Source organism: Nerophis ophidion, linkage group LG14 (assembly GCF_033978795.1).
Source record: "Nerophis ophidion isolate RoL-2023_Sa linkage group LG14, RoL_Noph_v1.0, whole genome shotgun sequence".
Classification (NCBI taxonomy): Eukaryota; Metazoa; Chordata; class Actinopteri; order Syngnathiformes; family Syngnathidae; genus Nerophis; species Nerophis ophidion.
This window is the reverse complement of record NC_084624.1, coordinates 42,692,399-42,704,645: the sequence shown is the minus strand read 5'-3', so window position 1 is coordinate 42,704,645 and position 12,247 is coordinate 42,692,399. Positions and strand designations below refer to the sequence as shown.

General features: G+C 40.1%; 1 protein-coding gene across 4 annotated transcripts in view; it reads left to right on the top strand.

The window, feature by feature from the left end:
- The window catches only part of LOC133568699 (rho GTPase-activating protein 12-like), an 85,465-nt gene extending 73,507 nt beyond the window's left edge, over positions 1 to 11,958 (top strand). For all 4 annotated transcript variants that reach the window (XM_061920792.1, XM_061920791.1, XM_061920794.1 and 1 more), the window contains 6 exons: positions 1,872 to 1,991; positions 5,362 to 5,460; positions 5,550 to 5,627; positions 5,700 to 5,834; positions 6,075 to 6,180; positions 11,156 to 11,958. In XM_061920792.1, coding sequence (XP_061776776.1) covers positions 1,872 to 1,991; positions 5,362 to 5,460; positions 5,550 to 5,627; positions 5,700 to 5,834; positions 6,075 to 6,180; positions 11,156 to 11,330 — 713 coding nt within the window. In that variant the 3' untranslated portion in view covers positions 11,331 to 11,958. The remainder of the gene's footprint in view (positions 1 to 1,871; positions 1,992 to 5,361; positions 5,461 to 5,549; positions 5,628 to 5,699; positions 5,835 to 6,074; positions 6,181 to 11,155) is intronic.
- Positions 11,959 to 12,247: the final 289 nt, after the last annotated feature.

Here is a 12,247-nt window from a genome sequence, read left to right as displayed (position 1 = left end):
ATCATAAACAAGTAGAAAGTATGTTGGAAGGCATGTGCAAAGCATGTTAGAAACACATAGAAAGCATGTTAGGAGCATGTAAGAAATATGTAGAAAGCATGTAAGAAGCATTTAGGAAGTAAAGTACCAATGATCATCACACACACTAGGTGTGGCGAAATTATTCTCTGCATTTGACCCATCACCCTTAATCACCCCCTGGGAGGTGAGGGGAGCAGTGAGCAGCAGCAGTGGCTGCGCTCGGGAATCATTTTGGGTGATTTAACCCCCAATTCCAACCCTTGATGCTGAGTGCCAAGCAGGGAGGTAATGGGTTCCATTTTCATAGTCTTTGGTATGACTCGGCCGGGGTTTGAACTCACAACCTACCAATCTCAGGGCGGACACTCTAACCCATGGGTGTCAAACTCTGGCCCGCGGGCCAAATTTGGCCCGCCGTGTAATTTCATTTGGCCCTTGAGGTAATATCAAATTAAGATTAGAGCTGGCCCGCCGGTATTATACAGCGGCGATGCCTCTGTAACACTGCATTCACCGCTGATACTCATACTTGCCAACCCTCAAAATTTTCCCGGGAGACTCCCAAATTTCAGTGGCCCTCCCAAAAATCTCCCGGGACAACCATTCTTTCGAATTTCTCCCGATTTCCACCCGGACAACAATACTGGAGGCGTGCCCTGAAGGCACAGCCTTTAGCGTCCTCTACAGGCTGTCGTCACGTCCGCTTTCCCGCCATATAAACACCGTGCCAGCCCAGTCACATAATACATGCCGCTTTAACACACACAAGTGAATGCAAGGCATACTTGATCAACAGCCATTAGGTGGCCGTATAATCAACTTTAACACTTTTACAAATATGTGCCACACTGGGAAGCCACACCAAACAAGAATGACAAACACATTTTGGGCGAACATCCGCACCGTATCATAACATAAACTCAACAGAAGAAATTCCCATAAACCCTTGCAGCACTAACTCTTCCGGGACGCTACAATATACATCCCCGCTACCACCAAACCCTGCCCCCCAATTTTTATTAGAATTTTATTTGATATGCCATTGATATTTATTATAATTTGAAACTCGATTTTGCATGTGACTATAAAGTTATATAAGCCTTGCTTGTTTAATATTCAATGCAAAACTTGTTTGGGTCCCTATTAAAAGGTTAATTTGTTCAACCTTGGCCCGCGGCTTTCTTCAGTTTTAGATTTTGGCCCACTCTGTATTTGAGTTTGACACCCCTGCTCTAACCACTAGGCCACTGAGTAGGTTACTCGGCCACTGAGTACGTACGAAGCATGTCAGAAGCATCTAAGGAGCATATAGTGTTAATATTTGGAGCATATAGGAATACTGTAAGACACATGTATAATGCATGTGAAGTACACATAGGAAACATGTCAGAAGCATATACAAAGCATGTACAAACCATGTAGGAAGCACGTAAAGAGCTTGTACTCATAATGTAAGAAGCCTATAGGAATATTTTAAGAAACATGTACAAAGCATGTTAAGAGCACGTAAGAAGTATGCAGGAAACATGTAGGAAGCAAGTAAAAAGCATATAGGAACGCATTTAATGAGCATGTAGGAGCAAGAACCATATATGATGCACGTAGGTTATATGCAAAGAGCATGTAGCAAACAGGTAGGAAGCATGTGGAAAGTATGTTATCTTGTTATGTAGGCAACGCATGGTAAAGATCATCACCACGACAAAGGCAGCCCTGACATGTGAAAGCGCAGTAAAAATACGCCTCTGTATGATTTATATGAGTAAAACATCGTGTTGTATTGCTTTGTCAGCGTGATTGTTGCCTGCACGGCCATCAAGGCAATGAGCGTTTTTCTGTGTCCTGTGCAGCCATGAAGACGTCAGCCAGCGTCGATAGCGCCGACAACAAGAAGACCAAACACAAGCTGAAGAAGTTTCTGACCCGCAGACCCACAATGCAGGCTGTTAGAGACAAAGGCTATATTAAAGGTACCTAGTGAATTATAGTCAATTCAAGTAGATTGGTTTAACTTGAGATAGGCTCCAGCACCCCCAGCGACACCAAAAGAAGGGACAAGCAGTAGAAAATGGATGGCTGGATGGTATATGTGCCACAAATATGTAGGTGTTTATACATGTACCTTATGAGGTTTGCAGACCAACACTAAGCCAAAACTAATTGGATTCCTCTGTGACCCCAATACAAGCAGACTGCAACAACTAGAAGCGAAAATAAATTCCTCCATCCACACCTTTATCTGGATCTGCACCAAAAATGCAACCACCTTGAACAACCGCTCTACAAAGTTCTGTGGAACTCAGTTAAAAAAATGTTTTTTTTTGCAATCAGGCAATTTTCTCCTGCTTAATTTAACATTCGTGCAGTTGGCTCGTTTGCCCACAGGACTAAAGAGTAAAAGTGTGTATGGCTATGTAATAAGCCAATAAAAATAGCATATTAATCCATCCAAAGTTGCATATTAATCCATCCATTTCCTACCACTTGTCCCTTTAAGGGTCGCGAGGGGTGCTGGAGCCTATCTCAACTGCATTCAGGTAGAAGGCGGTGTACACCCTGGACAAGTCGCCAACTAAATATACACACATATATACAAATATATATATATATATACATATATATATACATATATACAGTGGGGCCAAAAAGTATTTAGTCAGCCACCGATTGTGCAAGTTCTCCCACTTAAAATGATGGCAGGGGTCTGTAATTTTCGTCATAGGTACACTTCAACTGTGAGAGACAGAATGTGGAAAAAAATACAGGAATACACATTGTAGGAATTTTAAAGAATTTATTTGTAAATTATGGTGGAAAATAAGTATTTGGTCAACCATTCAAAGCTCTCACTGATGGAAGGAGGTTTTGGCTCAAAATCTCACGATACTTGGCCCCATTCATTCTTTCCTTAACATGGATCAATCGTCCTGTCCCCTTAGCAGAAAAACAGCCCCAAAGCATGATGTTTCCACCCCCATGCTTCACAGTAGGTAACTCAGTATTCTTCTTACTCCAAACACGACGAGTTGAGTTTATACTAAAAAGTTCTATTTTGGTGTCATCTGACCACATGACATTCTCCCAATCCTCTGCTGTATCATCCATGAATCCATTTTGGTATAAACTCAACTCGTCGTGTTTAAAAGAAGAAGTATACTGAGTTGCATCCCAAGAACACCACACCTACTGTGACGCATGGGGGTGGAAACATCATTCCTTGGGGCTGTTTTTCTGATAAGGGGACAGGACGATTGATCCGTGTTAAGAAAAGAATGAATGGGGCCGTGTATTGTGAGATTTTGAGCAAAAACCTCCTTCCATCAGTGAGAAATTTGAATGGTTGACCAAATACTTATTTTCCACCATAATTTACAAATAAATTCTTTAAAATTCCTACAATGTTAATTCCTGGATTTTTTTCCACATTCTGTCTCTCACAGTTGAAGTGTACCTATGATGAAAATTACAGACCTCTGTCATCATTTTAAGTGGGAGAACTTGCACAATCGGTGGCTGACTAAATACTTTTTTGCCCTAAAAATATTATATATATATATATATATATATATATATATATATCCATCCATCCATCATCTTCCGCTTATCCGAGGTCGGGTCGCGGGGGCAACAGCCTAAGCAGGGAAACCCAGACTTCCCTCTCCCCAGCCACTTCGTCTAGCTCTTCCCGGGGGATCCCGAGGCGTTCCCAGGCCAGCCGGGAGACATAGTCTTCCCAACGTGTCCTGGGTCTTCCCCGTGGCGTCCTATCGGTTGGACGTGCCCTAAACACCTCCCTAGGGAGGCGTTCAGGTGGCATCCTGACCAGATGCCCGAACCACCTCATCTGGCTCCTCTCCATGTGGAGGAGCAGCGGCTTTACTTTGAGTTCCTCCCGGATGGCAGAGCTTCTCACCCTATCTCTAAGGGAGAGCCCCGCCACACGGCGGAGGAAACTCATTTCGGCCGCTTGTACCCGTGATCTTATCCTTTCGGTCATGACCCAAAGTTTATGACCATAGGTGAGGATGGGAACGTAGATCGACCGGTAAATTGAGAGCCTTGCCTTCCGGCTCAGCTCCTTCTTCAACACAACGGATCGGTACAACTTCCGCACTACTGAAGACGCCGCACCGATCCGCCTGTCGATCTCACGATCCACTCTTCCCTCACTCGTGAACAAGACTCCTAGGTACTTGAACTCCTCCACTTGGGGCAGGGTCTCCTCCCCAACCCGGAGATGGCACTCCACCCTTTTCCGGGCGAGAACCATGGACTCGGACTTGGAGGTGCTGATTCTCATTCCGGTCGCTTCACACTCGGCTGCGAACCGATCCAGCGAGAGCTGAAGATCCCGGTCAGATGAAGCCATCAGGACCACATCATCTGCAAAAAGCAGAGACCTAATCCTGCGGTTACCAAACCGGAACCCCTCAACGCCTTGACTGCACCTGGAAATTCTGTCCATAAAAGTTATATATATATACATCTATATATATATATATATATATATATATATATATATATTATATATATATATATACATATATACACCTATATATATATATATATATATATATATACATATATACACCTATATATATATATATATATATATATATATATATATATATATATATATATATATATATATATATATATATATATATATCTTTTCCTGATATTTCACAGTGTGAGCTTTTTTCTTCTCTCACATGGACTTTAACCCTTTATGCTTCCTTTCTTTAAAACCACTATTTAAACTATAAATCCACACACTTAAATAGGAAGAAATATCCATATAGAAGTTATTATATTGGTAGAGATTTTTTGAAATCACTTTGATCATTCTCCGATGCCATTCATTTTAGTGTCAATTAAATCTTTAAATATGTGAAAAGTTGTCCCATACTTTGTGCTTAATTCAACCCAGTCAATCCCTAAGTGACATAGGAACGTAAATACGTTTTTTTAAAATTGATTTAAAGTACTTATAATTTACAAAAGAGTAGTAAGAATGCATTTATTATAAACAATATAACATGTATGTAGCATCGCACATCTTTCACATTAATAGTTTTTTGTTTTTTTTAACTCACATGTTTATGTGTTTTACTCGCTTTGTGCTCTAGCAAATCCCATCTTTGGACTTTGAATGGTTGTGGCTTTTTTTGGGACAAAAAGTATTTGGAAAACCTACACGAAAACTGTTCAAGTGTTTGATTAAAAAAAAAAAACGAATATAACATGTTTAGTTCCCATGATGCTAAACCTGTGGATCACGTGTTGAACGACAATGAGCTCTTGTGTTTCTCCTCCAATGTTGTGTGTTTGTGTGCACAGATCAGGTGTTTGGCTGCAGCCTGCTCAGTCTCTGCCAGAGGGAGAACAGCACGGTTCCGACTTTTGTCAGGCTGTGCATCGACAATGTGGAGAACAAAAGTGGGTTCTAAGCTGCAGGTGAATGACCCACAAGGTATTTCCACCCTTTGATGTTTGAAATCTTTTTGTCTTCCCGTCACACCCTGCAGGCCTGTGCGTGGACGGCCTCTACAGAGTCAGCGGAAACCTAGCGCTGATACAGAAGCTCCGCTATGCTGTCAATCACGGTGCGATTGCTGAGCTTTTTTACCGCGGGAGTGACATCACCCTATGACCTTTCATCTTACTGTCCTGTGCAGATGAGAAGGTGAACCTGGACGACAGCAAGTGGGAGGACATCCACGTGACCACTGGAGCTTTAAAGATGTTCTTCAGAGAGCTTCCTGAGCCGCTCTTCACTTACAGCCTTTTCCACGACTTTGTCAGCTCCATCAGTGCGTCTTTTTACCTCCTCAAATGGCTCATTTGACTCATGCTGCAAATTTTTTTCTTGAAAAACGATAAGAAGCATCACATGGAAATCTTCTTTGTCAGTTTTATTTGCACGCTGTTGCATTAGAGTGAGCCTATTGTGGCGAACAGGCACCATAAATGCAATCAGTGTCACACTTTATGCAATTATTTTACACAGCGAAGCATCGCTGTCCTCCTGATTTTAATTCTCTTCCCTGCAGAGCTCCCAGACTACAAGCAAAGGGTCCATGCTATCAAAGAACTGGTCCGACAGCTTCCCGAGCCTAATCACGACACCATGCAGGCCCTCTTCAAACACTTGAGAAAGTAAGGAAATATTTGTTCTTTGCAAACACCTCAGTCATCAAAAGTATTTTTTGTGGAATTATTTATCTTTTTAAATAAAATATTATTAACCAGTAAATATAGATAAAACACATTAATACATAGTTTAATAGTTTGGTAATCATTTAAAAAACTATTTTAGTTTTACAACATAATTGGTTATTAGTTACAAGTCCAACCATCCATCCATTTTCTACCGCTTATTCTCTCTTGGGATTGCGGGGGGCGCTGGCGCCTATCTCAGGTACAATCGGGCGGAAGGCGGGGTACACCCTGGACAAGTCGCCAACTAGTTACAAGTATTATTGGATATTACATTAATTTGCTCTATCACGAATGATATAAAGCTTATAAATTACAGTGAAATTGACCTAGGTTGGATTGGTTTTAGCAGCTTTAATGCACAAAATGTATCAAATTGACCCCCATTTTATGTTTTGCATTTCTTTCCCTCTGCTGTAATTGAACCAAAGCAATTTCCCTTCATGTCTTTTTACTTTATTGCCAGTATAGACATAAAATGAGTCTTATTGTATTTGTTATGGTCTTAAATTCAACTTGTTGAAACCTGCAGCGACTGACTACAAAATAAATACTGCAAGTAAGTATGATTTGTGCTGATATCATATCTGATTGATAAACTTAAGGCTGCAATATTGGTATCGTATTAAAAGTGAAAAGGTTTTATCGGGACATTCCTAGTTGTAACTCCACTTCTTAATACATCCCATACGCATTTGGTCTGCCAGAGAATAAAAAGACATAGCAGGAAGAATTCGTGCAAGCACAAAGGTGCTAATTGTGATTTTTTTTTTTTAGTCCAGATTTCAAAACAATTATTGTGGTCTACATCAATATTTCTAAACCATAGGGTCGGGTCTCGTTTTTCAGAGCCATGTGTAGAGAAAGTGTGGCCAACTCCGTTTCAAAATTGGTAGCAAACAAGGCGTCTTGTAAATCACGTGAGGGGCTTTTGACCAAACGTTAAGGAGATTATCTGGTCATGCTCTCTCTGACTGGTCAAAAGCCCTTCACCTGACTACTAAAGATGTATACCGAGTATTAGTATTTTTATGTACCAGTTCCTAATTGGTCCGTCCAATCGGACCGTTAAAATTCCGGAATAATGATGCAGTTATCGGTATTTTTTTTATTTTATTCAGCCGTAGTTATGACACACACGCGCTATCATAGTCATTCAGGTGCTGCTGCAAAGGATAAAAAAAAAAACACAGCGGCGCTCCATTTCTGCTTACGCGGTAAGCAGAAGTACACAGAATCATTGATTCATGTTTCATCGGAATCGTGGATAGAATAGTCGTTTGCTAAAAACAGAATCTAAATGTGTAAAGTGTGTCGCGTAGAGATGCTGTCATTGAGAGAAAAAGGGAATTCATGTTAACCGTGCACTTGACAAACACTCATCTCCATCGAGTGCAAGTAGATTAGATATAATTATTGAAAACGATTACAATCAAGAGTAAGATTAATTATTAAGTATTAATATTTGGAAGTGGCAGTGGAAAAGTTGGGACCCGAGATCAAAAAGGTGGAGAACTCTGGTCTACATAACGTGTAATGGTGGTTCTTTGGTCAAAATCTTGTATAAATTTAGCTTTTTAGACCATCTCAAACCGCTTTTAACGGCTTTTTGAAAACTAAATGTTTTGGAGGATGTCTTTTTTTACATGCAAATGACCTTCAGGCCTAGTCCCATACAGCCAATGTGACTGTGTTTCCGCCGCGTCAGCAATGTTTGTAGTTTTATCGGTATGCTTCTATACAAACACTATACAGGACTATTTATTACAAATGGCAACAGCAAGGGATTTTAGCATCCGACCGTACATGAACGAGCCTCAGTTTGACTTGCAGCGAAAGGAAAGCAAAAAAGAAGAAACTATCAGAACTGAGGAGATGAATACATTTTAATGGTTAATTTATTAACTTACTCTTTCAACAGATTCCAGCCCATAAGGCTATAAGTGTACAGGCTACATGTTATTATGTCTGTCTCTCTATTTCAAACAATTATGTACATCCACACAATAATATTGTATTATATATAGCTGTTTATCTCATACACATTTTGCCTGGTTTAGCTACAATGCTACAGGCCAACATATTGTTACATTTGTCAATTTACCGTTAAGAGACTTTATTGTATCCACCTTTGCCAAAAATTGTTGGAACTGTCTCTGAAGTAAAGTTAGTTTTGGGTAAATTATTCTCTACATTGCCCTTGGACTGAGGCAGGGTTGACCTGTGCTTGTTAATACAACCAATAGGAGAACATTTTAGGTTTTTGGGTTGCACTGTGGACATATTTTTTGTTTGGACTCCAAACAAAGGCGCTATGAAAAATAACATTGATGGACTCGCGTGGGCCATCTTTCAATAAACCTCTACAATGGCAAACTACGTCACAATTGTCTCTAATTCCAAATGGCTCCTTTGGACCAAGGGAACATTGTCTATACCATGCCTCCATGGTTTGAATAACAATTTTGGGGACTTATGGGTATCCAAAATAAACACAAAAAAATTGCGAACAGCTAAGAAAAGTGGGTTTTGCAAAATATGAGCCTTTTAAGACTCAGGGATTAATCGGACATAAACTTCAAATTGCTGAAGGAAGTGATCTTTATTTGTAACTATTAGCTTTGCAAATAGTCAATTAGGGTAGGAACAGCACAGAAGATCACCACACACACTCCTCACTCATGACATGGACAACAGTAACAATGCAACCTTACCCAATGCACCACGCAGACATCAAAACAAACATCTATTGGAATCACGTGTGAACTCAAACAACAACATAATAGAACATTTTAATTCACCCGAAGTTCTTCAGTTGTAACGCATCCGTCCAAGTTGTTAGCAGGAATCCATTTTTCAATAGCAAACAATGAAAATAAGAATAACCTGTTTAATTGTCAAACTGGCCATACAGCAACAGATGATATCTGTCTGATACCTGGCCGCTTCTATGTTAGCTACCTCTCTTTGTTTATAATGTATGTTTGTTGCTCTATTTTATGCTGCCCTTTTTTTGCTGTCACTGTTACATATACTGTAATATTGTACATGGTAATTGGGATTTGTTATTTATTGTATATATTATATAAAAATATAATATATCAGTATATATTATATACTGTGTATATAATAGGCAAATATTACATATATCTTATATTTTATATTGGTACTATATAGGGGTGTAACGATACGTGTATTTGTATTGAACTGTTTAGGTAGGGGGGTTTCAATTCGGTACGAGGGTGTATCGAACGAGTTTGTAATCTAAAGTCTTAACAAGCTGCTCTGCTTTCTGCCTCTGTCGGAGCAGTGAGCACCCAGCATTGTCCCGCCCACACAACCATCTGATTGGTTACATACAAAGCCAATCAGCAGTGTGTATTCAGAGCGATGTAACAGCCAATCAGCAGTGCGTATTCAGAAAGCATGGAGTCAGTGCTCCGGCGTTGAGATGAGCAGATATGTGTTTAGCAGGTGAGCAGCGGACATCGTACACTCCCCAAATTATAAAAAAAACACTTCCCAGTCACAACTAATACAAACATCGCTTTGAGCCCGTTGATCTTCTAGAAACTTAAACTGCAGCTCAGCTCGCTCATAGTTCTGGGTTGAGGTGAAGGCTATTTAGCTTTTAGCGTTACGTTAGTTCATTTTGCTGTGTGTGTGTATGTGTGTGCGTGTGTGTGTGTGTGCATGTGTGTGTGTATAATAAAAGCCAACTACAGGCTTCCCAAATGCTGTAATAAATTAAGCATGATGAGTTGCCTTGAAACTGTTTAATGTTGCACTTTTTATATGTAGAAGAAAGGTTTTGTCATTTTATTTCATCAAAGCAACAACTTGAGGCAGTTTAATGTGGATTAACGTGGGTAGAATAATTATAGTGTTCCCAATGTTAAAAGGATAAAGCCATTGTTTACAAATTTGGTAAATAAATAACCAAAACATTTATATTTTGTTGACTTCTTACTGTACCGAAAATGAACCGAACCGTGACCTCTAAACCGAGGTACGTACCGAACCGAAATTTTTGTGTGCCGTTACACCCCTACTACAATAGTACATTTTTACTCTACCGTATTTTTCGGAGTATAAGTCGCTCCGGGGTATAAGTCGCACCTGCCGAGAATGCATAATAAAGAAGGAAAAAAACATATATAAGTCGCACTGGAGTATAAGCTGCATTTTTGGGGGAAATTGTTTTGATAAAACCCAACACCAAGAATAGACATTTGAAAGGCAATTTATAGTGAAAAACAGGCTGAATCAGTGTACATTATATGACGCATAAATAACCAACTGAGAAGGTGCCTGGTATGTTAACATAACATATTATTGTAAGAGTCATTCAAATAACTATAACATATAGAACATGCTATACGTTTACCAAACTATCTGTCACTCCTAATCGCTAAATCCCATGAAATTTTATACGTCTAGTCTCTTACGTGAATGAGCTAAATAATGTTATTTGATATTTTACGGTAATGTGTTAATAATTTCACACATTTACCAAACTATCTGTCACTCCTAATCGCTAAATCCCATGAAATTTTATACGTCTAGTCTCTTACGTGAATGAGCTAAATAATGTTATTTGATATTTTACGGTAATGTGTTAATAATTTCACACATAAGTCGCTCCTGAGTATAAGTCGCACCCCTGGCCAAACTATGAAAGAAACTGCGACTTATAGTCCGAAAAATACGGTATTTTGTACCTTTTGTTTTTGTACTTTTTTTGTGCCCTTGTGTGCATTATCCTTTCCATCTATATCCTGTCCATTCTTTGTGACTGAGCTACTGTGTGGAACAATTTCCCTTGTGGATCAATAAAGTGTTTCTAAGTCTAAGTGTCAAACTATGTCTTGGTCCCCCTTTCTTCCAGTCTCACACGTCTGTTGTCTCCCTCCAGGGTGATCGACCACGGCGAGGAGAACCGCATGACCAACCAGAGCGTCGCTATCGTGTTTGGACCCACACTGTTGAGGCCCGAGACGGAGACCTGGAACATAGCGGTCCACATGGTCTACCAGAACCAGATAGTAGAGCTAATTCTCTTGGAGTACGAGAACATATTTGGCAAGTAGAAGGCTTGGGCTTCTTCTCTTCCTAAGCGACACGTGGTCACCCGAGCCTCGCTCCTTTAGAACATCTCGAGAACCAAAACCTAGCCGTTAAGAAGAGGATTCTTTTCACGGTTTTGGTGTATTCCTGTCCCCACACTGGATTCTTAAAGGACCAAAAACCTGCTGAGACCAACAGAAAAGGTTCTGCACGTTCATGATGGTGTCACTTGCTACTGGACTTTAATTTACCAAGAAGCGACTTGTTTATTTAACTGTCATCATGTGTCTTTATTTTATTCTTGAATCCCACACTACCGGATTATTATGGGATGCCTGCAACACTCCTCCTTTTTACCGAAAAGGTTTAGAGTGGTTGAGTGTTCTTTTCTGACTTATTTGTACAGTTTATGTATGTGTGTGTGTGTAATGGAGCTGAGTGGCTTCCAAAGTGATACTGTACAGAGATTAAATAAGAGTACATAACAGTTTTAATGTTAATAATAATATGACATGAAAGATCCCTACGCACGGCCGTCAACGTTTTAGCTGTCAGGTCAACATATGATTGCGTCATCTTTATTAAATGCACACCACAATGTGCTGCTGGCTTCATCAAACTGGATTAAAAATATCTAATGACTCATTTTAATCACTAACATGATTGGTGTTTTTGTTGCTGCCTTCCTGTTGACATGTCACGCTGCCCCCTGTTGGTCAAGTAGAACAATGTCTCTTGGGCGTCCCCAAAAGACAATTAAATATTTTTGGTTCCTCTTTAGGCATTTTTTACGGAGCCCCTAAAGGGACATGGATGTTTTGCGAGATCTCGTAATACTTTTTGCGAGATATTGCAAAAGGTGTTTTTCCCATAGACATCTTTTGAGTAGACGCAGCATCGACCGCTACTGCCTATTGGCGCTGACGAGACGCGGGGCCGC